Genomic DNA, 27,459 nt, shown 5'->3' with positions numbered 1-27,459 from the left:
TCAAAATAGGATTTGAATGATTTACTATTATTAAATGAAAAAAAATATGATTTTGTTAAAAGGAAAAAAAATACTTTTTTTTATCAAGATTTATTGTATTTTATTAGAAAATTTATTAGTTGAAATTATATTTATTTTGGATCAACACTTCCACTAAAATTTGATTACATCATTTTAAATGACAAAAATAAAATTTGAATTTAAGATTTTATACATACTACCTTAACTCCTCAATATTATGTTTACCTTAATGATTAATTCAAATACATCCTTTGATAAATGGATGGAAAATATTACTTATCTAAGTTTTTTTCTCCACTTTCAAACTATTGTGTTCGTATTTAGGGATGACAATGGTAGGTTGGGGAAGGGTACTCGTACCTGCATTTGAAAAAAAATACTTGTATCGCTTTTATATTTATGTAGGTAACAATCTTAATTCCCATTTTCATACATCTTGTTTATATACTCATACTTAACTCACTACCTACACTTTACTAATGTGTAAAACCAATAATTCAATGAAAAATATCATTAAAAAATTGTTACAATTAAATTAAAAATTAAGCCTTAAATTGTCAAAACATAACTTTAAATCATTCAAACATAAGTCATAACTTATAATCAAACAACATTAAAAAAAATAAAGTTTAAATATAAATTCTAATCATTTAATGTTATTATCAGTAGGAGTAGAAATAGACTAATTAGGTTAGATTTTCACAAATATAAGTCATATTTATTTTATTTACCTATTAAAGACATTTTTTAAAGGCTAACTTGACATGTTTAAAAGTTTGTCTTGTGTGCAAGCATACTTGTATAGCCTGTTTTATACAAGATCTATAAATCTAAGTAGCTCAGCAAACTTTGTTTATTATCTAAAATATTCATTTTTTTGTCGTTGTTTTGTTGTATAGAATTGTTGCATTGGGGTTTAAACCTAGAACTTCTAGTATACTACCCCAACTCTCTCTTTTTACTAGGTTGACCTGGTGGTTCTTATTCATTATTTATAAAGACCTAGAATAATAATAAATAAAACAAAATAAAATAAAAAAATTTAACAAATTATTATATTTAAAAAAACAGTGATCTTATCAATAAATTCAAATTCTCAAATATGCTAATAGGGATATAAATGTCAAATATATCTAGATTTTTTTTTATAAATTAACAATCACTACTTAAAACAACCATTAATTGCCACATATATAATTGAAAAATATAAAATATAAAAAAAATACATATCTATACATGTGAAAAGTTCAGTAAATGTTTACAACAATAAACTTATATTCATATAATAATGACACTTTAAAATTCTAAATTAAACTATTTTTGTTAAAAAAACTAATTATTAATTACATATTATATATTCATCTCATCATCATTAAATATTGTGTAAATGTTTGTCTCTCGAATTTAAATATTACGTTGGTTAAATAATACTTAAAGAAATTGAAACATGACAAAGACTAAATATTAAGCTATCTAAAATAATAATGGCCAATATAAAATGCAATAACTCTAATTAAATAAATAAAATTGTGTAATTAATTTAAAATTTTAATTTAATATAATGTAAAGTATCTTTATTTAATTAATTAATACCAATGAATCTTTGTCTTGAAGGCACGATTTTTTGGGGAGCTATTTTACTCTCCTATTAGGCGTAAATCTTAACATCAAAATGTTTGTAGGTGTCCACCCTCATGTCGCACTTGTTTACTTGACACCACAAGGTCCACCTCTGCCATGTTATAATAAAACTATTTTCAATTAAAAATTAATTCAATTACATGTTTTTCTAAAATGATAAATGTTTTTAATCTCTGTAAATTGAATGATGTTTGTTTTTAGTTTTGGAAAATTGTTTCCTTCTAGCTAGTCTCTTTGATTGAGGAATTGTGCTACGATTCTACTTTTATAATAAATGAAAGAATATTCAAAACAAAAATTTTGTTTATGTGATAGACCATGTGATTCTTTTCACAAATATGTTCACATCTCGGATACTAATAATCTAGTTATTAAGGATATTTTCCGACAAGGTGACTCTCTCCTATGGCAGATAACTTGCAATATGCTGAGATCATGGCTATTTATATCATGGGTTTTCAATTGCTTGGGATAAAGGATTATAACATCAGTTAATTGCGAAGCTGAATCCAGTGTAGCTTTCATGATAATTAGTAACAATGGGGCACCCTCTTACTCACCCTCATGCAACAATTGTTTCAATGATACCTACGTTTACTATGTGTAATTCTTTGTCCTTCACGCATTCTTATAAAGAAGGAAACAAAAATTGATAGTTGTTTGGTTGTAAAAAAATATGACAGTAAAGAAAAAAAACAAAAAAAAAAAGTGCATTTACAAATATGCACGAAAATGAATAATACACGTGTTGAAATTTATTCGTAATCAATTAATAACATATTACTCCCAATCAATTAAATTGTTTTTCTATACCGAAATCGTAATTTTTTTAATCGAATAAATAAAAGTAATGTTTACTTTCGAAACTTTGAATTGATTACAATTTTTTTTATTCGATTGAAATTTTAAGTTTTATATGATTTTTTAATTGTTTATATACTTTAAATTTATTTACTCAATTTAAGTTTATTATTTTAATTAATTTTTAATCTAATTTAATTTTACTTTAGAATTATTTACTTACTTCTAACTAGTTATTTATTTTATTTTAAAATATTATTTATTTAGTTATATAATTTTATTTAATTGATTAAAATAAATAATTCATAATTTTTTATTTTCTATTTCTTTACTTTTTGTTTATTTTTATTTTTGCATTTCTCTCATCTCTTTTTTTATACTTTATTTTTCACCTATTTCTTTCCATCTTATTAAACATACATAATAATATTTCTCACCCAAATAACCAATTTTTTTTTTATTTCTTATTTATTTTTTTCACCTACTTTTCTTTTTTCAAGTTTCTCTCTCTCTATTTTTTTACTTTGTTTTTCTTCTCTACCCAACACAGCATAAGATAAGAGTACTAATTGGTTGGCAAATGAAGTTGCTAATTCTTTGGATGTAATGTTTGTTTGGCATGCCAGCCCAACTGATCTACATTATAATGAAGCCATGGGTAGTTTTTAACCCAGGGGCAATTAGCTTTTAATGTTTCTTTGGTAACTCTCAATGCTAAAAAGTAAATATTTCTTTATTTACATGAAGTAATAACATACTTAACCTAAACAATTATTATAAGAATAAATATAAATCAACTAATATTTATACATTAAATAATTGTCATGTCTAGATAGGAATTGGTTTGGATAAAATATATCAAAGCATTCATTTTTATATATAAATTTTAAGGAAAGGAATTGAATGACATTGATTTAACATTAAAAGAGTTAAACAAGTTTTTATCCATGATTTGTATTATAATCTAATGATTTTATTAAACTTTCACGTCAAATCTTACTTATTTATTTTTATTTAATTTAAAAATTAATATCAATCATAATTTTTATTTAATTTATGTTATTGTCTATATTATTATTATCACGACAAATGAATTAAAAAAATATTTTATATGATTTGACATCCTTCAAATAATTATGTCATAAAAAATTAATAAAGTATAAAAAATTAGCAAAATATGTTAAGAGAGACTAAAAATTAAAATTTTTAAAAATTGAGGACTAAAATTTTATTTAAAATATGTAAGTTATAAATTATGATATTTTAAGTTTTTATATTTTAAATAAATATATAGAGGTTGTATTGAGGAAAGCTCTACCGATGGCACATCTTTGATCATCGAGCACCTCACGGAGCGGATCTTAATTCTGAAACACACACTACGTGCTTTTAAAGAACGAGTCTAGTTTCCATGCCTTTTTTCCATGCAATAATTATTTTAGGGTTCTTTTCATTCCACCATACTTTCTTCGGTGCACTCCGCCATGGTGTTACGTGATTAAACAATCGTCTTCCTCTGTCGCATTTCGAAAACGTGATCAAAAGGTGTTTCGATTTTTCATTGCCTTTGGCATACAAGTGATTTTCCGCATCGAATAAAAATGGATGTTTCTCCGGCTAGTTTCCTCTACAGTTTCTCGATATTTTGTCTTACGTTGTCGATCACATTCATGTAAGTCCTCAACCATTATCTATTTTGTTGTTAAATATGTGTGTTTCTCTTAATTTTGACATATTCAGCCATGATTATCGATTATTATTGTTTCTGATGCGATTTTGTTTGGGATGTATGGTGTTAACAAATGCTAGTGGGTGAGATTGAATTTCGAATACTTGTCTGGCAATTTTAGGTTGAAAATGAAATCAATTTGAATTGCAGAAAAGGTTTACTCGGATTGTTAGGAATTTGACTAAGAGTGGGTGTGAGTCAAGAAAGTAGCCACTAGAAAAGTTTGCAACTAATTGGAAAAGGTTGCAAGCTTTGGTGCTCATGGACTACTTAATAGTAGTATCTCGTGGACGCACCAGAGAAGGGGTATGCGTAGAGCACCACTAGTTAGTGGAATGGGTGGCTTACCAATACCATATAGAATTTGAATGAAAACTTATATAACAGTTTACACATGCTATAATATTTATACTATGTTTAACATTGAATACAGAGATAATGTGATGCTGAATCTAAGCACTGATTACATACAAATGAATAATGTGCTACATGTACTCAATTCCCCATATGTTGATGATCATTGGGACACAGTTACTTGAGTTTCGAGATTTACTGAAAGCTCATTTGGAAATTGATTAGTATAAATAGAAGTTATAAAGACATAGTTGCCTGCACTAATATACCGATTGGGTTACATTTCGTAGAGATAGAAGACTAATCTTAGGCTGTTTTGTATTCTCTTTGGAGGAAATCTTCCTTCATGGAAAAGTGAGAAAATAGAATGTTGTTAATAGAAGTCACAAGGACATAGTGTTGAAGCAAAACACAGAACATCCGAGTTCATATTGCTAAAACAACTATAAATTTTTAGCCCTTTATGGGTTTTTCTGGCCTTAAAACTCTTTTCTCTCCAGCAGGCAACAACATCAAACCCTTTTCTCCATCTGTTTTGACTTCATTGGAAGTTTGGAACCCATATTTTTTATGTTCTCTATTCGTATTCAACCTTAGTAGCCATGCTTCTCTTCGCTCCATCTGTTTCTTTTTGTGAACAGTTCTTTATTCTGATGTGATCCAATCTCCATTCTCTTTCATTTTGCTTCAAAACTCATGCATTTAGCTAACGGATGAATTGGACTTGAACTGAGCCTTCATTGGAAACAGACATTTTCTAAATCTTTGGACTGGGTTTTTAATTCTATTTTTTTATTGCATTTTTATTATAATTGTAACAGCCCAAGCAACCCACCCGCATGAGGATATTGTCCGCTTTGGCCCACGGCCGCACGGTTTTGCTCTTGGCGATGACACGCATGCCACCCCAAAAGGCCTCCTCACAAGGAAGGTATCCACACCCATATATATGGCATGCTTCGTTCGCCTTCCTAACCGATGTGGGACTATATCCACCCCCCTCAAGGGAGTCCAGCGCCCTCGCTGGCACACCGATCCGGGCCCCGGCTCTGATACCAATGTAACAGCCCAAGCAACCCGCATGAGGATATTGTCCGCTTTGGCCCACGGCCGCACGGTTTTGCTCTTGATATAGTCCCACATCGGTTAGGAAGGCGAACGAAGCATGCCATATATATGGGTGTGGATACCTTCCTTGTGAGGAGGCCTTTTGGGGTGGCATGCGTGTCATCGCCAAGAGCAAAACCGTGCGGCCGTGGGCCAAAGCGGACAATATCCTCATGCGGGTTGCTTGGGCTGTTACATTGGTATCAGAGCCGGGGCCCGGATCGGTGTGCCAGCGAGGGCGCTGGACTCCCTTGAGGGGGGGTGGATATAGTCCCACATCGGTTAGGAAGGCGAACGAAGCATGCCATATATATGGGTGTGGATACCTTCCTTGTGAGGAGGCCCTTAGGGATGCCATGAGGGCATTGCCTAGGACAAAACCCTGAGGCCTGAGGGCAAAGGGGACAATATCTGGCCATGTGGGGTCGCTGCGCTACTCTGATGGGTTGGCAGGACTTGCCTTGGAGGAGGCCTTTTGGGGTGGCATGCGTGTCATCGCCAAGAGCAAAACCGTGCGGCCGTGGGCCAAAGCGGACAATATCCTCATGCGGGTTGCTTGGGCTGTTACAATAATCATCATTAAATATAATTTTTTAGATATCAAAACTATAAAATTACTACTTTTTTTAACCTAATTTTTTTGAAGCATTATTATCTTCTTAATACTATTGTGTCATTATACGGTTACACATGTTTCAAAATTATCGTGTATACAACTAGAAAGACATGCTATCACATTATTATATATGTTTCTAAATCAAATTTTTTTAGTTTAAAATAATTACCAAATATATAATTAGAAATTTAAATAATATTAATATAAAAATATTGGATATTTTTATTATACAAGACTGAAAGAATTATTGAGATAGGTCTAACAATGAGGGTTGAAGTAATATACACCAATGGAAGTTAAGATATAGAATGTTCAAGGTGTTAGATTCAAATTTTGAATATCAATGAATCAAAATTTTTAAATATATATATAAGATTGATTCACTTACTCCAACAATAAATTTATTCTATTTAATAACTTATATTTTATATAAAATTTTTAATAATTTAATTGTTGAATTAAATTTTTTTATAATATAGATTAAACTTATAAAATTTTAAAAGTTTTAAGATTATTTAATATATTTTCTTTCATTAATTTGAATTGACTGATAAATTTAATATATATATATATATAAATAAAAGATGAAGAAAAATTAAATAATTCAAAGATAAGTACTAGTAATTGTTGAGATAGATAAGATGTTTAGCGTAAATCATAATTCAAAGCTTGTAATAGTGTGTGTGGAAATTTTCTCAAAATTACTTATGTGTACTCGTCTAATATCCCTTTTGTCCGAACCAGAAGAAAAAAAAAATCTAATATCCCTTTTTACCAAGTTTTACTTTAATCTTCTTAACGATGACAATGTGAATAAAATTCTGAAAAATGGGGAAAATAAAAGTGCTTCTTTGCTATAAAAAACTATTGCATAGCAAGGAAAGATTTTGTTTTGAGGTATAGCATTTATTTAATTATTTTAAGTGAACTAAAGAGAGCCACCGGCTAATCTCTCATAATACTGAAATTTATTAAAAATCTCACCCCTAGTAACAAATATTCTTCGATATAGATGTTCTTCTATACACATAGCTAACGGAAAAATGTGATTTGGTGGCAAAATAAGAAATATTATATTCACTTAAATATATTTTTAGTTCTCTAAAATTAAATAGTTTTAATTTTTATCTTTGTGATATTCTTTTCTTTGTTTTTATTATTCTAAAATTTATAAATATTATTTTTTATTCTAGTAAAATAAATACATTTTAATTTGCTTTCTATAAAAAAATAACAATTTTTTATCTTTCTAAAATTTAAAGTTGCTATTTTTAATTTTTAGCGATTATTTTAAGATAAATAAATATTAATTATTTTAATGATTTATATTGACTATTTTAAGGTAAATAAATGATAATTATTTTATTGATCTATACGAAATTTTAAAGGTGTCAAACATTGACATAATATCATTAGTAATATTATGCAACATTTAGGATGTTCATTTATTTTTTTAATAAATAAAAAGTGGTTAAAAATGATCATATAAAGATTAAAAAATAAAAATAATAGTTTCAGTTTTAGTAGGATGAAAAATAAATAAATTCTTTTCCATAAATTAAAATCAAAACTAACAAATTTTGTAAGGACTGAAAATATTTTTGTCTATTTTATTTCTTAGTTCTATTTATTATTTTTAGTAAAACATAAATACAATTTTTGTAATTATACGTCGTGATCACTATATTTCGTGAAATCACCAACTAATAACAGAACTATTCACATGCTTAAGATTTTATATTCACTGTACATAGATATGCACACTATGACATATATATAAGTACAAGTCCAACTAAGAACAACTATATATACAGTATATGTACAATCATCTTATATAAAATAATATAGAATCTTAAATGCTGGTCAAACACTATTATACAGACCATAAAAAATAGTCCAATACAAGATTATACCATCGAAATGGCCCTACAACATCTCCATGAAGTCCGCTCTGACTAACCCTATCCTATTCCCATGAAAAATCATGATCATCGCAATCCAAACCACATAAAAAGCATGCAAGGATAAACTAAATTTCAAAAGCATACTAGTATATGAAATAACATTTATACTACTTACCAACATGTAAACCAACCAACCACCTTATGGTTTACAACACTCACCAAATAACACAACACCAATATGTTTGAAAGCTGCACACTAAGTCATATCAAACAATAATATACTCATCTAATGCATATGAACACACTAATCAACAACACATCATGCGAAAACACCTCAACTAATGTGTTGTCACGTATTCACCTACGAAGATCTCCTAACACACTAGAACAATTTAAGTGACCTATCGAATCAACTCAATTATTTTCACACCAAAATGCGCTCACTCGATCATAGCTAAAATGGGATACTAATCCCTAATTTCTGATTTCTCAGATGTCGCCACTTATATTAGAAAAGTTTGATTCCATCGTCAGGAATAATATAATTGGGTATAGGCGTACCACGATCTTAACATACATTACCAAGTCACATGTAGTGTTAGTCCACTAACTATTTGCAAGGAATCACACAACCTTGTCAGTAATCAGTTAGGAGTTGTAGCCCTTGACTTCATACTTTACTCTACATTAACTAAGGACATAGAGGAGACTCAACAAAATCCACTCAAAGAGTTTCACACCTACTCAGAGAGGGTTTTCAACAATTGGCCTCCCAAAGCACCAAAATAAGATTCCCTATATGAGATATTCACTTTCTAAACAATATCCTCTCCTCTAGTCCTAAGTCAATTTACATGTCTTAATGTTTGTAGCATTCTTAGTATCAACACCTCAACATACATCTTTTATATACATTTCCCCAGGTCAATGCATGTAGAGATCAAATCACACCAATCATGTATAGCATACTAATGCTTAACACCTCAACCAAGAATAACATCTCAATGCTCAACAATTTATTTAATAATAGCATATCAATGCTTATTCAACATTTCAACCGTGCAATTTATAACATATTAATCACACATAGCATATCAATGCTAGGCAGCTTAACCTAATAACATATTGATGCTTGTCATCATCATCATACAACATGTATCAACATTCAACTTACCAAAATCAACTATAGTACAAAGACAACCTTCACATAACTCAACATAATTGGAGTTCCACTAATTCAATCAAACTCATTTTTATCTCATATGAAAAATAAGAATATTATCTACAACACTTATGAAGCCTTAAAGTTTTAATTCCATCATCTACTATAGTGAAAATTACAAAAATCACAACAATTTACCTAAATACTGACAACTTGGCCTTTGTTCACTAAAAAGATCACAATTGAAGTTTTAGACCACCTTTTTAGGTGATTCCAAAGCTATTGAAAATTTAACATCTAGGGCTACAACTTCTATAAAGACAACAAAGTCTAATTCAGAAAGCACTGAACCACTCAACCGTTTCAAAATCGTTTAGTGGATTCCTTCCAAAAACACCCCTAATTCTAATATCCAATTCCACTTAGCCGTTTCAAAACGGCTCAGCCATTTCCTTCTAAAGACACCCCTAAACCTCTCCACTCCATCCCAAGCTTCCTACAAGCTCCAATCTCAATTCTAAACCATAAAAACTCATCTAAACAACCAAAATACATTAATTTCCACAACAAAACAACTCATAATAAGAATTTGGGTGCAAAATCAAAGTTCCCCCAAAAACTCCAAATACCACAAAAATTTCCAAGAAACTAAGAACACCAAGTCTCTTTGCAAATCAGTTTAACATTCAAACAATTATGCATCAACGAGCATTCATACCACACATGTAACATGAAAAGTCACACAATCATCCACCAAGATCAAGTCCTAACTATCTTTACCTCAATTCTAAGCTCTCTGGATGGGAAGAAAAGAGGAAGAGAGGAGAAGAACTTTGAAACTCCCGTAGTTGCGTCACTACTCTTTCTACCCCTTATTACCAAGCTCTATGAACCCTTCACCACTATCAACCCCTTTCCTACAACTTAGGTGGGTCTAGAAGAAGAAGAAGACAGTTAGTTTTGCAAAGAGTGAAAAAATTTCAATGTTATAATTTTTTAACAAGAACTTAAATTATGTTTTTAGTTTTTAACCATACAAACATACATAATTGATTAAAATTAAATTAAAAAAATTGTGATTTTTTTTAAGTATTCATGTGATTATTAAATAAATTTTAATTCAAACCATCCATGTATAATTCAGATTTATCTTTCTCATCTTCTCATTATAAATATTCATCTCACTTAATACGCTCGCTTGCTCTTTTACTCATTCACTCTCTCTCTCTTCTCCTGCTTTCTCTCTCTTTCTCTCTTTCTCTCTCTCTATATATATATATTTATATTTATATATATACACACACACATATATATAAAATTATACTTTTGATCTTTTATCTTATTTTTTAGATTTATTTTAGTCTTTTATCTATTAAAATATTCATTTTGATCTTTTATTTTTATGTTTGGATCAATTTGGTCCTTTTAAAACAATAATTATTTTTAACTTTACAATGTAATTTTGAATCAATTTTTTGGCTAATTTAAGACGGAAAACTTGTAACATTAGATTCAATTATATAAAAATTATGAAACTCAATTGACATTCGAATCCAAAAGATTTATATACATAGTGAAAATCGTGTGAAAAATATGTCTAAAAAATAACTAGAAAATAGTATGAAATTATAATTTTAAAAATTTTTCAATTGCCTTTTTGGACTCATTTTCATGCAATTTTCGTCATGTTTGTAACATTTTTTTTATTTGAATTTCAATTGTTCTTTTATAAGTGAATCTAATAAGATAAGTTTCAAATTTTGAATTAGTCCAAATTTAAGAGATAAAAAACTAAAATAAATATTTTAAAAGATAAAGGATTAATATATATATATATATATATATTTTGTGACATAACATTGGTAGTGGAGATTAAAATAACTTTGTTCAAAATTATGATAAATGAAGATCAATGTTTTTAAAAATAGAAATAAAAATAAAAATAAAATAATTATAAATATAAGATATATATATATATATATATATATATATATATATAAATATAAAATCTTAATTTTTTTTATAGAATTTCTTGGCTAAATGACCTGATTATGCTCTGTTTGGATTAAGAATGAAAGAGGAAAAAATGCAAAAGAAAGAAATAAAAAATGAAGAAGTGGAAAATTTTCTCTTTCACTTGTTTGAATGGATAGAAATGTTAGAGGAAAGAAAGAAATTGGAAAAAAAGTTATAATAATTTGTTTTAGATATATAGTTCCTTTATTATAATAGATAAAAATAGGTATATAGTAATAGATTACACCGTTATATTTTTTTGTAGTATTTTACATTCGGTGTCAAGATGTTGGAAGAAGGACAACTACGTATAATATTGACTGTTATGCTGCGATTACTTTGTTTTTATTATAGTTAATGGTATAGCGATTTGTTGTGTTTTAACCACTTTGTTACTTGTTTCTGATTACACGTCTTTTAACAGATTTTCTTTTGCATTGCTGACTTGGATTTTGAGCCGGGTACTAGGTGCATCAGTTGGATTTTGCGTTGGTGGATGTAATAGTTTAAGAGACGTGGCAGTAAAGTTTAAAAAGGTTTTTTTTTGCCTTCATTCACTGCCTTATTTTGAAGTTACGAAATTTATAGGGCACTGGGACATGCTTGATATAGTAAAATCCAAATTCATTGGATTTTATTATGGTAATTCGTGTACATTGCATGATTAAATAATCTTCTAGTACAAATAGTACACTACTTGGTTCAGTTGATATGGTTTCTCTCTATACAGCCCATTCTGTAGATCTTAGTTCAAATTCTCTGTCTCATATTCTAGCGACTGCCATGTTTGTTTCTGTCTCTAAGGTCCCACAGCAATATATTCTGTTGATTTATGACATGTACAGGGTCCTATTGAATCTGTATCTATTGGTGAAATTAAACTCAGCTTACGCCATTCCTTGCTTCAACATGGTGTGGGTTCTAGTTCAGGGGACCCAAAGTTGCAACTAATAATATGCAACTTAGAAGTTGCTACGCGACCTTCAATCAAAAGCAGCTCTAGCTCTGAGAAGAAGAAAACTCGAAAATCCAGTGGTCGTTCTTCTGGATCTGGCAAGGGAAAGTGGAAGACCATAAGCAATATTGCACGATATTTGTCACTTTGTGTGACAAACTTGGTTTTGAAGGTATGCACAGTATCATTTTTAACTTTCTTGTTTGGCCAACACATTGATTTTAGTATTTCTAAGTTCCAATACTGGGGTGTCTCTGTCTGTTTGTATAATATGTAAACATATAGTTAAAATGATTGTTAGAGGATAGTATGTTGTGATTATTTTTGAGGAGTAAAACAAATTTTAATACGACATATATACATGTGCATTTGAATTAATTTGTATTTATTTCTTCTTGATTCTACTGGGACTGAGATCGTATTTGAAAATCTTCTTTTGGTCACTGATAATCTCTTTTGAATATTGCAGACACCTAAAGGTACTGTTGAACTTGGGAAGTTGAATGTTGATATATCTAAAGATGGTGGATCCGAGTCAAATTTGTTGGTTAGAGTACAAATATTACCCATTGTTGTTAACCTTCCCGAGGCTCAAGTTACCAGTAATCAGTTATCTGATTCTAGTAGTGGAGGACTCAATGCTTCAAGCCAAGCATCTATTGCTGCTACAGAAAAGGCTCCGGCTACTTTTATCTGTGAAAAATTCTCTGTCTCATGTGAATTAGGCCATGATAGGTACTAATCTTCCTTGTATAAATTTTTATTATAATGGTATTAATCATGCACTCCACTTGTTTGAGTGGTTGTTGGAGTAAAGGAAGTGGATCTGTAAGCAAGATGTTCACAAGCTGTATGGTGTGAAGCTTATTGTTGAAGCCAATGGAAATTTTGAAGTGAAAAGCTTCATTTATAAGTGGAGATTGCAGTTTTCGCATGGTGCATCATATCTCAATAGTGAATTAAAACTATTGGAAACAGACTGTTAGTTTGACAAATATTTCATTGTTGGTCCCAAATTTAAAAATTCCAAACCAAACTTTCTTCTGGTTTGGTTCACAATTCAGGTAGCATTAGCACTCCATTTGTTCCTAATAGTATTTTAAATAATAGAATCTGTCAAATGGAACTTGCTTTTAATTTTTATATTTGTAGCTGATCATATGTTGCTTTGTCCTACATAGAGGTCCCATTTTATAATTATACATTATACTTGGTTTGTCCCTTTGCAGTTTCTATAAATGTCCTCATATTTAAAAGAAAAAAATTACCTAGCCTTGTGTTATGCAGCGTTGCTGCAAGATTACCCGACTTGGACACTCTCATCCTTTCCCGATTTTCATTTATTATTCTTATATGGTTTCTTAGTTTGTTGTTTTTCTTCTCCATGCAGTGAAGTGGGTATAATTATAAGGAATTTGGAAATTTCCACTGGAGAAGTCACTGTGAATTTGAATGACGGGTTGCTTGTGAAAAAAAAGAGTTCATCGGAATCTTCTTCTGGCTCTGAGAAAAATAAAGTGTCAAATGTTGAATCTATGAGCACAAAAGACCCTTCCAAGAAGCAGCAAACACTTGCAGGCCATATTTCTAAGTTTCCTCAAAAGGTTTGAGAAATTAAACATGCTTTGTTTTTCTAATAATGACATATGCTTCCTGAGCCTTGGTGCAATGGTTGGGTTGTGTTGACTGGTGAATGGGTGGCTTGGTGTTCTAGTTACTGAAATAGCTTCTCGGCTTATTTGGTAATGATGTATTCCCTTCAGTCTCGAATACAACAAAAAAAAATCATATGGGTATTGGTCTCTATTGAAAAAATCCAAGTCCCACATCGACTAAAGATTAAGCAATTAAATAGTATATAAGTGGAAAGCAACCCTCACCTTACAAGCCGGTTTTGTAGGGTTGAGTTAGGCTTAATTCACTATTCTAAGAAGATATCAGAGCTATCCTAGATTTTTAAAAATGGGTCACCCACCATTCATTGATACATGCACCATGGACATGAGGGGGTGTATTCAAGTTCCGCCAATCCTAGATCATTAAAAAAGGGCCACCTACCATTTATCCACGTACCAAGCCCAATAGTGCTGGACGTGAGGAGGTATATTGGGAAAAATCCAAGTCCCATATCGACTAGAGATTAAGCAATTAAATAGTATATAAGTGGAAAACAACCCTCACCTTACAACCCGGTTTTGTAGGGTTGAGTTAGGCTTAATCCACTATTCTAAGAGTCTCAAATATAAGCAAAATTTAACTAATTTAACCTCATTTAATATTATTATCTCGAAAATACCTTTCACTTATTTTTTTTTTTTTTTGAATGTTATACATGTAACTATTGTGTGTATATAGCATTATAATCAATTTATGTATATAATAGTGACTATATTGCTGTGTTCCGAAGAATGTAAAATTTATTTTTCAAGTGTTCATACAAGTGGTTACAAGTATTTATATGATTGGTGTCTAGCTGTCTGCTGAGTCAGCTGTTAGTTACAAGGTAATAATAGCATAACAAAATAACAGAAACCATACTCTTTTGTTTTGGTTCCCAACACATTCTCTGTTAGAAACAATTCTATTCGAGGCACTGTCTGGTACTAAATGTGGGCACTTCTCCTACTCCTAGCAAGGATTCAAATCTTAGTTCACCACATTGCAAAAGAATAGCTTTTTTGCTTGACCCAACTCTCTTTGGTACAGAAACTATAGTATTCATAATATGGGCAACCCTCTTCTGCTAAGCTAGATTTTGCGGTTGAGTTAGGCCTAATCCAATTATCATAATCATATTTTTATCTACATTTAGTGTTATCAATTCAGAGTGTTGCTAGGTCCTATTCTTTGATTGTCGTAAATATTTATCCATCTTAGCAAAGTGCATTATATCTTCAGCTTATCTTGCCGGTAGGTTGTGTGGCACAGAGATGCATCTTTGTGCAGCCTTTCCCCAATTTTGAGCTCCTTTCATAGCACTTCAGTAATTAGATGCCTTGTTGTAGTCTTTCAAGTCATTTTCAAATTTTTTAAACACCAGAGTTTGGCTTTGTGGCTAATGTGATTCCTTCACTTGTAAGTGTCTGAATATTTGTTTATGTTCATGGTGATTTTTGGTTTTCAACAGGCAATTTAATCTAGAATTCTATGGCCCTATTCAAAGCAAAAGTATATCAACTTTGTGGTTCTTAATGGGACAAATAGTTTCTGTTATATTTTCGGATTATATTTAACCAAAGATAAAAACTGTTCAAGGTTTTTTCAAATAGTTTTACTGTCGGCCATGTAATTATGCTTCTTATTGTAGGTCAGCCTCAATCTGCCAAAGCTGAATGTGAGTTTTGTGCATCGTGAACATAGTCTCTCTGTTGAAAATAACATCAAGGGCATCCAATTCAAAAGCATCAAATCACGACCCGCCAAAGATGTTGGGGAGAGTACACGTCTTCATTTTCAATTTGAATTTAGTGAAATTCATGTATGGAGTGTGTCTATTGATTTGTTGAAGCTTGTGGTATGATTTTCACTTTTTTCCCACTTCCCTTCTTGCTGACAACTTTTCTACTGTTCTATTGATATTAAAGCTTCTTAGAGAAGCTGGTTCTTCCATCCTGGAGATATTGAGGCTGAACCTGGGAGCATTTGTGTACATCCCTGTACAGGTAAGTAATTTTGCCATCCATATAACAAACCTTTATATCTCCGTATAGTTGGTATTTTTTAGTGTTTGCTCCACCTGTCAAAGTTTTCGTAATATTAGGGGCAATAAAAATGTATATTACACAGTTTATATAGAGAATCTATCACCTTTAAATTTAATCAATGAAGCACCAATAGTCCAATACTTGCATTTGTTTTACATATCCAATACGGATAGTTTTGTATCGTGTTAAAGTTTGTTTAAGAGTGTTTTATGTAGTGGTGGCGACAGGGCAGGGTTGGTTGGTAATAACTGCAATAATAATGGTGGTAACAGTTTCAATGATAGGATTGGCAGTGACAGTGTCAATAGTGGTAGTGGTGTTGGTCCCTACGGTTAGAATCTAGAAGGGGGGGTTGAATAGATTCTATGTTATTTTTCCTTTTCTTCTTTGCTTTCTAAATCTTTACCAAACAAATCTTGATTTAAAACAAACCTTTAAACATAAAAGGTAATTCAGAGTTATAAATGCACAGCTTATCCAACAAGATTTGAATAACAAGATATGTAAAGATTGAATTTATCAATTACCAAGAATCTTTAAAGTTCAGTTTCTGCAGATAATGTTTTTCTTCATACAACATTAATCAAGAAACTTATACAGAATGTAAAGAGTGTAAGGGTTAAGAAAATCATGCACCAAGATATATACTGGTTCAGCCATCCAAAGGCCTACATCCAGTTTCAGATTTAGATACACCTCTAAATCCAGTCAAATCCACTATTGATATTCTTTACAAGCACCCTGCACAAGCAATATCCAATCAATGAATTTAACAAGCAAATCTTGACACCCACAAGATTAACAAACCATTTCTTGACTCCACAAGAAACATATAACCCAAGAATATTGATCCCACAATATCCTACTTGAGAAAAACCTATCTCAAGATTTCTCTTTACACAACTCTTCCAGAGATTCTCTAATCTCAAGAGTTAAAACCATCCAAACAATAAAAGATCAGAAACGAGTACACCTGTTCGTGTAGATATGATCTTCAACAACGTAAACCAGTTTAGAATGAATTTTCTATATGAACTTCATCTTCTTGAATTGATCTTGCACACTTCTTTTTCCAAAAGTTGATTTTCAGCAGATATGTTCTTTCTTTCTTTTTCAGAAAATCTTTTTCTCTTTTGCAGTAATGTGTATTAAAAAAACTTCTTTCCGTGTGTGAAAATTCTCTTTTTTCTCTTCTTAAAAAAAACTTCAGTTTTAATCTTATTTAAAGACAATTTTCATGTGCAAGGAAACAGTTATTTCAGTTATATTCATAACAGAGATAATCTATTACCTGTGATGGTAATCTATTACCACGAGTTAGAATAACTGAACTAATTGTTTCAGCTCCTGTTTTAATCTATTACCTAACATGGTAATCGATTAACACGATGCCAAAATAACACAAAACTCACATTTGGAACAGAGGTAATCGATTACTTTAAAGAGGTAATCGATTAACACGATCCTTTTTCCTCTTGAAATCATCAGAACCAGTTTGGTAATCTATTACCACACATGGTAATCGATTATTCCAGTATCAATCAGTTTTTCAACATGAGTCAGGTAATCTATTACCAGTTCAGGTAATCTATTCCTTAACTCAGAAAATTTCTGATGTTTTCAAGTTTTCATTTAAAGTCTCAAACACTCAGTAAATTAATACTTCATGTTCTCAACAATGAATGAAATAAGAAAAATGAGTATTATGATATTTTCACCTTCATGTTAATTACTAATTTTTAACACATAACAAACAAACACATACAAGCCTAATCTTTTAAACAATCAATACATTATCCTTTTGACATAGGCTTAAAATAAAAAGCAACATGAACAAAACATCAAAACTAAAACTTCTAGGGAACATCTTCCAGATGTAGATTCTTCAATCTTCAACAATCTCCCCCTTTTTGGTTTTGATGAGCCAAACTCTTCATGTTGACTTTCACAATCATCATGTTGTTTTGTTTCACTTGTTTGTTTGAAATTTGAACTTGAATTTGAACCTGCATATGTCTAGAACAAAAACTTCCATACAAAGCATTATGCAGTTCTATTTCCATTTATTTCTTATACAATACATAAACAACCATATAAACATTTAATCAGTTTCTCATGAATTTCTCCCCCTGTTTGGCTTAACCAAACCAAAAAAACAGAGTAAACAGAGAAATAACATGATACTTATGCAACAAAAACAACAAGCACTTAATAAGACTTTCATCATATAAGCATTAAAAATGTTCAGAAGCATACAAATACTACAACTATTACAAACTTTAAGTCTGAAATATAAATCAAAGTATTTATGCTGAACAAATTAAAATGCAGTGCCTAAAATGTAATGCATAACTAAAGTTCTTCAGGGTAGGGTATGTTCATCGCATCCAGTCGTTCAGATATAGATTCAAAACAAGCCTTCAGCTCTTGATAATCTCTTCTCTGAGTTTCTCTGATGTCATCTAGCTTTGCCAGAACAGATAGCTCAAAAGTAGAAAGAGGCTTGGGCTCTTCAGCACCTTCCTCTTCTTCAGTTTGAACTTCAGGTTGAGACGGCTCTGTAGTCTCAGCAGTAGGAACATCTTCCTTTGCTATCCAACCAGCATCTGTTTTTACTAGCTTCATCATTTTCAGAGCTCTATCCTTGATATCATGAACATCTCTGGTGACCTCTTTTGCTTCACCAGTTAAGGGAACTTTATAGAACACCAATACCTTGCTTATGAACACAGCATATGGACACTTGCAGTCCATTAACCTCCTTGTCTTTAGCATTATGTCTTCTACCACATATACCCAATCAACTTGAATGTTGTTCTTAAAAGCTGCGAGCAGTGCCATATCTTCTTCACTGATTTGTGCGTGATTGCTCCCCCTTGCTGCCAGAATCCAGACAATTACATAATGTAGGAGTCTATCTTCCATTCGTAGACCTCCAGCATTATATGTAATTTTCCTCTTTTCTTTTCTTTTGTATTCTTTATTAGCCTCCCAGGCTGAAACATCCCTCAGCATACTCATAAAAAACGTATCTTTATCTATTAAGAAATTTTTCATCTTTAATTCATTGAAGGTAGGTTTAATACCATTTCTGGTTAATCCACCAATCTTCAAAAATACATCAGCAGATAGAGTAACTTTTATTCCTTTAACTTCTGAAACCAAAGCACCATTTTCATCTTTTCCCTTCTTTTTAGATGTACCTTGACCTTGAGTAGTAGGACGAGGGTAATCTCTGTTGGCTATGTGCTTTACACGCTTTCCTTTGCCAAGACTTTCCATGAATGGGGCTTAGGGTTAGGTTTTGAAATAGATTTTGAGATAGAAAAGGGAACCAGGGGTTTCGTTCGTTTTAGTTTGAAGTAAAAATGGAGAGAGTTTTGAATTAATTTGAATTCGAAACAGATTTAAAGAGGGTTTTTGAGAGAAAAAAAACAGGGGTTCGCGTCAGGTAATCGATTAACCCAGTTGGTAATCGATTATCTCGCAACTGAAACAGGGTAATTATGCAAGTGAGTGAGTGGTAATCGATTAACCCGCATGGTAATCGATTATCACAGTGGGTATGCATCAGAAATTGCATCAAAGTAGCAGAGGTAGTCGATTACTGAAAATTGATAATCGATTACTGCTGTTGATTTTTCAGCAATTTCTTCATTTCTTCCAATGGTAATCGATTAACCCGATAGGTAATCGATTATCACAGAGAAATGTGTGCAGATACAGGGCATACTGTGTTTTGTGTGATTTCCTATTATGAGTGCACATACATCAAGTTTAAACCTATAAGTGCTTAGCAATTTCATGCATATTCACACAATCATACTTTAATTATGAGATTTAGGATAGATTGGACTCACTAATGATACCAAGATTGGTTCTTAGCTTGAAAAATCTTTCCTTTGGTAGAGGCTTTGTAAAGATGTCAGCAAGTTGATCTTCTGACATTATGAATTTGATGTCACAGTCTCCTTTCTCTACATGATCTCTGATAAAGTGATGTCTAACTTCAATGTGCTTAGTTCTTGAGTGTAGAATAGGATTCCTTGAAATGTTAATTGCACTTGTGTTGTCACACTTCAGTGGTATGTGATCAATCTTCAAACCAAAGTCTTGAAGTTGATGTTTAAACCAAATTGACTGAGCACAGCAGCTTCCAGCAGCTATATACTCAGCTTCAGCAGTTGAGAGTGCTACACAAGCTTGTTTCTTGCTCTGCCACGATATGAGACATTCTCCAAACGTGTGGCACGTTCCACTTGTACTTTTCCTATCCAATTTACAACCAGCAAAATCGGAGTCAGAGTAACCAGTTAAAGATGGAGAAGTACCTTTAGGATACCACAATCCAACATTGATTGTGCCTTTCAAATACTTCAGTATTTTCTTTACAGCCTTCAGATGTGATTCCTTTGGTTTTGATTGGAATCTAGCACATACACATACACTGTACATGATGTCAGGTCTGCTAGCTGTTAGATACAGAAGAGATCCAATGATCCCTCTATACATTGATTCTTCAACATCTTTTCCTGCAATATCACTATCTAGATAACAATTAGTAGACATAGGAGTATTTGATATCTTACAATTCTCCATATCAAATTTCTTTAACAGTTCTTTGCTATATTTAGTTTGATGTAGAAAAATTCCATTTTCCATTTGTTTGACTTGTAGTCCTAGGAAGAAGCTTAATTCTCCCATCATAGACATATCAAACTCCTTCTGCATATTGGAAACAAATTCTTCACAAAGAGATTGGTTAGTTGATCCAAATATTATATCATCAACATAAATCTGAATCAGCAGAATATCTTTTGATTTTCTCTTTATGAAAAGAGTTTTATCAACATTACCTCTTTGAAAGTCATGAGTTAGTAGAAACTTACTCAGCCTTTCATACCATTTCCTTGGAGCTTGTTTCAGTCCATACAAAGCTTTCTTGAGCTTGTAAACATGCTTAGGTAATTTGCAGTCAACAAAACCAGGTGGTTGATCTACATAAACTTCTTCATCAATTAGACCATTTAAAAATGCACTTTTCACAGCCATTTGATATAGTTTGAAATCAAACACACAAGCAAATGCAAGTAAAAGCCTAACAGCTTCTAATCTAGCAACTGGAGCATATGTTTCACCAAAGTCTATACCTTCCTGTTGATTGTATCCTTTGGCTACTAATCTAGCTTTATTTTTAACTATAACACCTTCTTCATTTAGTTTGTTTCTGAAAACCCATTTTGTACCAATGACATTCATATTCTTATTGAAAGGAACTAAAATCCAAACATCATTTCTTTTGAATTGATTCAGTTCATCATGCATGGCCATTATCCAGAATTCATCTTTTAATGCATGTTCCACACATAATGGTTCAATTTGAGAAACAAATGCCATATCATCACTTAGAAGATTGAAAGAGTGTCTAGTAGAAACTCCCTTATTTATATCTCCAAGAATGTTATCCAGAGATAGATCTTTGGGTTTCCTCCATTCTTTGGGTAGTGATGTGTCTTCAGATGGTGTTTTCTGCTGTAGTTCCAGTTTTTCTTCTTCTTGTGTAATACTGTCACCTGTCTCATCTTCATCATTAAGAGATTTTCCTTTTTCAAGGATGTTAGTTTCATCAAAGGTAACATGTATAGATTCTTCAACAGATAAGGTACTTTTGTTAAAGACTCTATATGCTTTGCTAATTGCAGAATATCCAATAAAAACTCCTTCATCAGCCTTAGCATCAAATTTTCCAAGAGTGTCTTTTCCATTATTCAGAACAAAACACTTACAGCCAAACACTTTAAAATGTGAAATGTCAGGCTTTCTTCCTTTGTAAAGCTCATATGGTGTTTTCTTTAAAATAGGTCTAATCAAGATTCTATTTAGAACATAGCATGCAGTGTTTACTGCATCAGCCCAAAAGTATTTTGGTAAACCATTTTCATTTAACATGGCTCTTGCTAGCTCTATTAGAGATCTATTTTTCCTCTCTACAACTCCATTTTGTTGAGGAGTTCTAGGGACAGAAAAATTGTGATTAATACCATTTTCTTCACAAAAAGTTTGAAAAGATTCATTTTGAAATTCACCACCATGATCACTTCGCAAAGATTTAATTTTCAAGTCCTTTTCATTCTGAATTCTTTTTGAAATGATTCTAAAGGCTTTAAAAGCATTGTCTTTATGGGATATAAATGCAACCCATGTGAATCTGGAGTAGTCATCAATGAGAACTAAAGCATAAGTGTTTCCACCTAGACTTTTGGTTCTTGATGGTCCAAAGAGATCCATGTGCAAAAGTTCCAGCGGTCTAGAGGTTGACATAACTTTCTTTGATTTAAAAGAAGCTCTAGTCTGCTTTCCCTTTTGACATGCATCACAAAGTCCTTGTTTAGAGAACTTGATCTTTGGAAGACCACTAACAAGATCTTTAGATGCAAGTCTATTTAACTGATCTGCATTTATATGTGCAATGCGTCTATGCCATAACCATGTTACATTATCATGTGATGTGAGACAAGAATTGGATGATGAATGCTCTAAGTCTAAGATGTATATGTTATTGACTCTTTTTCCTATAAGCAGGACTTCATTTGATTCCTTATCACAAACCATACAGCATTGATTATTAAAAGAGATATTGTAATTTTTGTCACAAAGCTGGCTAATACTAAGCAGGTTATATTTGAGACCTTCTACATACAGGACATTTTCAATGAGAGTATTGGAATTGTTACCAACACTGCCTGAGCCTAGTATTCTGCCTTTGTTGTTATCTCCATATGTTACAGATCCTCCTTCTTTTTCCTGTAATGAGATAAATTTGCTTTTATCTCCTGTCATGTGTCTTGAGCAGCCGCTGTCTAAGTACCACATTGATTGCTTTGCTCTCAAGCACACCTGCAACACAAGTTATTCAATTTGATTTTGGTACCCAATGGATCTTGGGTCCTGGAGAATCAGTGAGTACATAATCTAATTTCTTAATCCATTTATATTTTCCACTAGGAATGCCAAATTTCCTTATCATGCATCTGTAGTAGTTATGACCAGATTTCATACAATAGTTACATGAGTGAGAATTAATGGATTTCATAACATTAACATTCTGTTTTTCTTTATCCTTTGCTTTTAATGCAGCATACAATGTTTCACAGTTCTCACATGGTGACTTTAGTTTAGAGATATCTGAAAGTAGTTTCCTGTTATCATTCTCTAAATCAGAAATTTTATCTCTCATGTGTGTCATTTTCTTTTTATAAACATTATTTGATTTTTCTAATTTCTTTGCTTCAGCATACAGTTCAGCAAATGCATTTTGCAATTCATCATACGAGTCAATAGATGAGTCAGAATCATATACCTCATAATCTGAATTATGTTTGGTCATGAGACAGAGATTTGCTTCCTGATCCTCATCACTATCACTTGAAGTTGTTGAGGCATTCTCTTCCCATGCTATGTATGCTTTCTTTTTCTTTGATCTGAACTTTTGTTTCGTCTCCTCATTCTTTTTCAGGCTTGGACAGTCAGCTCTCATGTGTCCAGCTTTTCCACATTCAAAACATTTGAACTTTGGAGATGAGTTTTCATTCTTCTTGAAGGATTTCTTCTGACTGGAGAATCTCTTATTGTTGTTCTTCCTTCTCATGAATTTTCTGAAATTCTTCACCATTAGATTTAATTCTTCTTGTTCAGAACTTTCATTGCTGCTATCCTCTTCATCACTTGAGGATTCTTTTACCTTTAAGGCCAGACCTTTTGCCTTTTTATCTTTTTGTTCTTCATCAGCAATCCTTGACAGATCCATCTCATATTCTCTTAGCTTTCCAAATAACTCAGCACTTGTCATCTGAGCTAAGTTCTTTGACTCTGTAATTGCTGTGACAGTTGGTTGCCATCTTCTGTTTAGTGACTTCAGGATTTTGACATTTACTTCTTCTTCCACGAAGTCTTTCCCTAATCCTTTTAGGTGATTTATTATGTGAATGAACCTCTTTTGCATATCCATGACAGTTTCACCTTGATTCATTCTGAAGGTTTCATATTCCTGAATGAGTGTGTTCTTTCTAGCTCTTCTCACTTCTGGAGTTCCTTCATGTGTTACTTGGATTAAATCCCAAGCTTCCTTTGCTGTAGAACAAGCTGAAATTCTAAAAAATTCATCAGAATTTAGTGCAGAATGTATGATATTTAAAGCTTTTGCATCATTCTCTGCTCTTCTAATTTCACTTTGATCCCAGCTATCATATGGTTTCTCAATTTCTTTTCCTCCCTCTATCTTAGTGGGTATTTTGTAATCTGTGATTACAGCCTGCCAAATATTTCTATGAACAGATTCCATGAAAATTTTCATTCTAACTTTCCAAAAGGGATAGTTATCTCCACAAAACAATGGGGGTCTGTTTATAGAAGCACCTTCAGCAAACGGTAATTGATTACCAGCCATCTAACCTTTCTAAAGATCTAGTCTTGAATGTTTTACAAGATACAGCTCTGGTACCAATTGTTGGTCCCTACGGTTAGAATCTATAAGGGGGGGTTGAATAGATTCTATGTTATTTTTCCTTTTCTTCTTTGCTTTCTAAATCTTTACCAAACAAATCTTGATTTAAAACAAACCTTTAAACATAAAAGGTAATTCAGAGTTATAAATGCACAGCTTATCCAACAAGATTTGAATAACAAGATATGTAAAGATTGAATTTATCAATTACCAAGAATCTTTAAAGTTCAGTTTCTGCAGATAATGTTTTTCTTCATACAACATTAATCAAGAAACTTATACAGAATGTAAAGAGTGTAAGGGTTAAGAAAATCATGCACCAAGATATATACTGGTTCAGCCATCCAAAGGCCTACATCCAGTTTCAGATTTAGATACACCTCTAAATCCAGTCAAATCCACTATTGATATTCTTTACAAGCACCCTGCACAAGCAATATCCAATCAATGAATTTAACAAGCAAATCTTGACACCCACAAGATTAACAAACCATTTCTTGACTCCACAAGAAACATATAACCCAAGAATATTGATCCCACAATATCCTACTTGAGAAAAACCTATCTCAAGATTTCTCTTTACACAACTCTTCCAGAGATTCTCTAATCTCAAGAGTTAAAACCATCCAAACAATAAAAGATCAGAAACGAGTACACCTGTTCGTGTAGATATGATCTTCAACAACGTAAACCAGTTTAGAATGAATTTTCTATATGAACTTCATCTTCTTGAATTGATCTTGCACACTTCTTTTTCCAAAAGTTGATTTTCAGCAGATATGTTCTTTCTTTCTTTTTCAGAAAATCTTTTTCTCTTTTGCAGTAATGTGTATTAAAAAAACTTCTTTCCGTGTGTGAAAATTCTCTTTTTTCTCTTCTTAAAAAAAACTTCAGTTTTAATCTTATTTAAAGACAATTTTCATGTGCAAGGAAACAGTTATTTCAGTTATATTCATAACAGAGATAATCTATTACCTGTGATGGTAATCTATTACCACGAGTTAGAATAACTGAACTAATTGTTTCAGCTCCTGTTTTAATCTATTATCTAACATGGTAATCGATTAACACGATGCCAAAATAACACAAAACTCACATTTGGAACAGAGGTAATCGATTACTTTAAAGAGGTAATCGATTAACACGATCCTTTTTCCTCTTGAAATCATCAGAACCAGTTTGGTAATCTATTACCACACATGGTAATCGATTATTCCAGTATCAATCAGTTTTTCAACATGAGTCAGGTAATCTATTACCAGTTCAGGTAATCTATTCCTTAACTCAGAAAATTTCTGATGTTTTCAAGTTTTCATTTAAAGTCTCAAACACTCAGTAAATTAATACTTCATGTTCTCAACAATGAATGAAATAAGAAAAATGAGTATTATGATATTTTCACCTTCATGTTAATTACTAATTTTTAACACATAACAAACAAACACATACAAGCCTAATCTTTTAAACAATCAATACATTATCCTTTTGACATAGGCTTAAAATAAAAAGCAACATGAACAAAACATCAAAACTAAAACTTCTAGGGAACATCTTCCAGATGTAGATTCTTCAATCTTCAACAAGTGGTAGCCATGATAGTGATGATAATGACAGTGTCAATGATAGTGATGTTGGTAGTAGGACCGAGAATGTTAGTGGTGGCGAATGTAGCTGGAGTGTGTTTTTAAAACTAAAAACTGAATTCATAAATCTTTTATTTCTTCATTTTGAACATAAAGGTAGAAGTTTTTTTGAAATTTAGTTAAAAGCCATTTTAGCCAAATACATTTTGCTTTAAAATTGTATTTGAAAACCAAAAACTAAAAGCCCACAACCACCTCCAAATGCATATTTTAATAATGTCCACAAGGTTTTCTTTTAATTTGGATTTGCAGAATTGAAATTATATATTTATTAGCTTTTATCAATTTTTATGCATATCCAGATATCTTGATACGTGATCCGTACATATTGTATCATATATATTTTAAGGATAATATAATCACATTGCTGCATCGGATACATGCATATTGAATCTGTGCATCATAGCCTTTATTATTTGACCAGGTGGTAATTTTTGCGGTCCAACACATTGATTTGTGGTCCACTATTATGGATAACACCATTCACTTACTTCACCTCATACTTAAGCTTTTAGAAGGGTTATTCCTTGATATGGTATTAGAGTCTTCTTGATAGTGGTGAAGAATTTGATCTTTGCCATCTCATTTCTTACCAGAATTGACTTTTAGCATAAAATAGAGTGCTTGCTCGTTGTCCGTGTTTCAAGCCTACAGAACTCCTAGTGATTTATTTTGGATGTAAAACAATTTTAAGCATTCACCTAATATCTTAAGCTTTTAGGAGAGTTATTCTTCGATAGCCACAATATTTTACAATAGCATTTCTGCAGACGTTTATATCTAAATGACAATGTTCTCATAGTATGAAACTATGAATGAAGGATGCTTGAAATGGACTATTAAATTGAGTTATAATTATTTTTTCTTTTATTTTCTGTGCAAACTTACTTTTCTTTTTGGGTCTCTTCCTCTAGTCAGTTATGCGTGTTAGAGCTGAAACTGAAATCAAGCTTGGAGGTTTACAATGCAACATCATAATGAGCAGATTAAAGCCTTGGTTGGTCCTACATTCATCTAATAAGAAGAAGAAAATGGTTCTTCGGGAAGAAGCTCCTGTTGTAAAACCAAAATCAACTGATAGTAAGAGTAAGACCATCATCGTGTGGACATGTAATTTTTCAGCTCCTGAGATGACAATAATGCTTTCTAATATGGCTGGTTCTCCACTGTATCATGTAAGTACTGGCAAATATATATGCTTATTGTTATTTATGAACTTGGAGGGAGAAGAATTTATGTGTGACTTACGTGTGGCAGTGGATGCCCTTACGAGTACTGTTTTATATAATATTATTGAGTCGTG

At 31.7% G+C, this 27,459-nt stretch overlaps 1 protein-coding gene across 6 annotated transcripts in view; it reads left to right on the top strand.

The window, feature by feature from the left end:
• Positions 1 to 3,769: 3,769 nt before the first annotated feature.
• LOC109789030 (protein SABRE) overlaps positions 3,770 to 27,459 on the top strand; it is a 44,018-nt gene continuing 20,328 nt past the window's right edge. Inside the window, exons 1-8 of one of the 6 annotated variants that reach the window (XR_014429548.1) lie at positions 3,770 to 4,135; positions 11,776 to 11,887; positions 12,197 to 12,478; positions 12,776 to 13,041; positions 13,697 to 13,910; positions 15,614 to 15,784; positions 15,891 to 15,968; positions 27,071 to 27,331. Coding sequence is in view for 4 of the 6 variants with exons in the window: in XM_020347897.3 (XP_020203486.2) it covers positions 4,065 to 4,135; positions 11,776 to 11,887; positions 12,197 to 12,478; positions 12,776 to 13,041; positions 13,697 to 13,910; positions 15,614 to 15,784; positions 15,891 to 15,968; positions 27,071 to 27,331 (1,455 nt within the window). In the remaining 2 variants the exon portion in view is untranslated. Of the gene's footprint in view, positions 4,136 to 11,775; positions 11,888 to 12,196; positions 12,479 to 12,775; positions 13,042 to 13,099; positions 13,371 to 13,696; positions 13,911 to 15,613; positions 15,785 to 15,886; positions 15,969 to 27,070; positions 27,332 to 27,459 lie in introns of those variants that run through there. The other 5 variants (XM_020347897.3, XM_083063390.1, XM_083063388.1 and 2 more) reach the window with 5 other exon arrangements.

Source organism: Cajanus cajan, chromosome 9 (genome assembly GCF_000230855.2).
Source record: "Cajanus cajan strain Asha chromosome 9, NIPB_CcT2T_4, whole genome shotgun sequence".
In the NCBI taxonomy this organism is placed as follows: Eukaryota; Viridiplantae; Streptophyta; class Magnoliopsida; order Fabales; family Fabaceae; genus Cajanus; species Cajanus cajan.
This window is presented reverse-complemented; position numbering and strand designations above follow the sequence as displayed.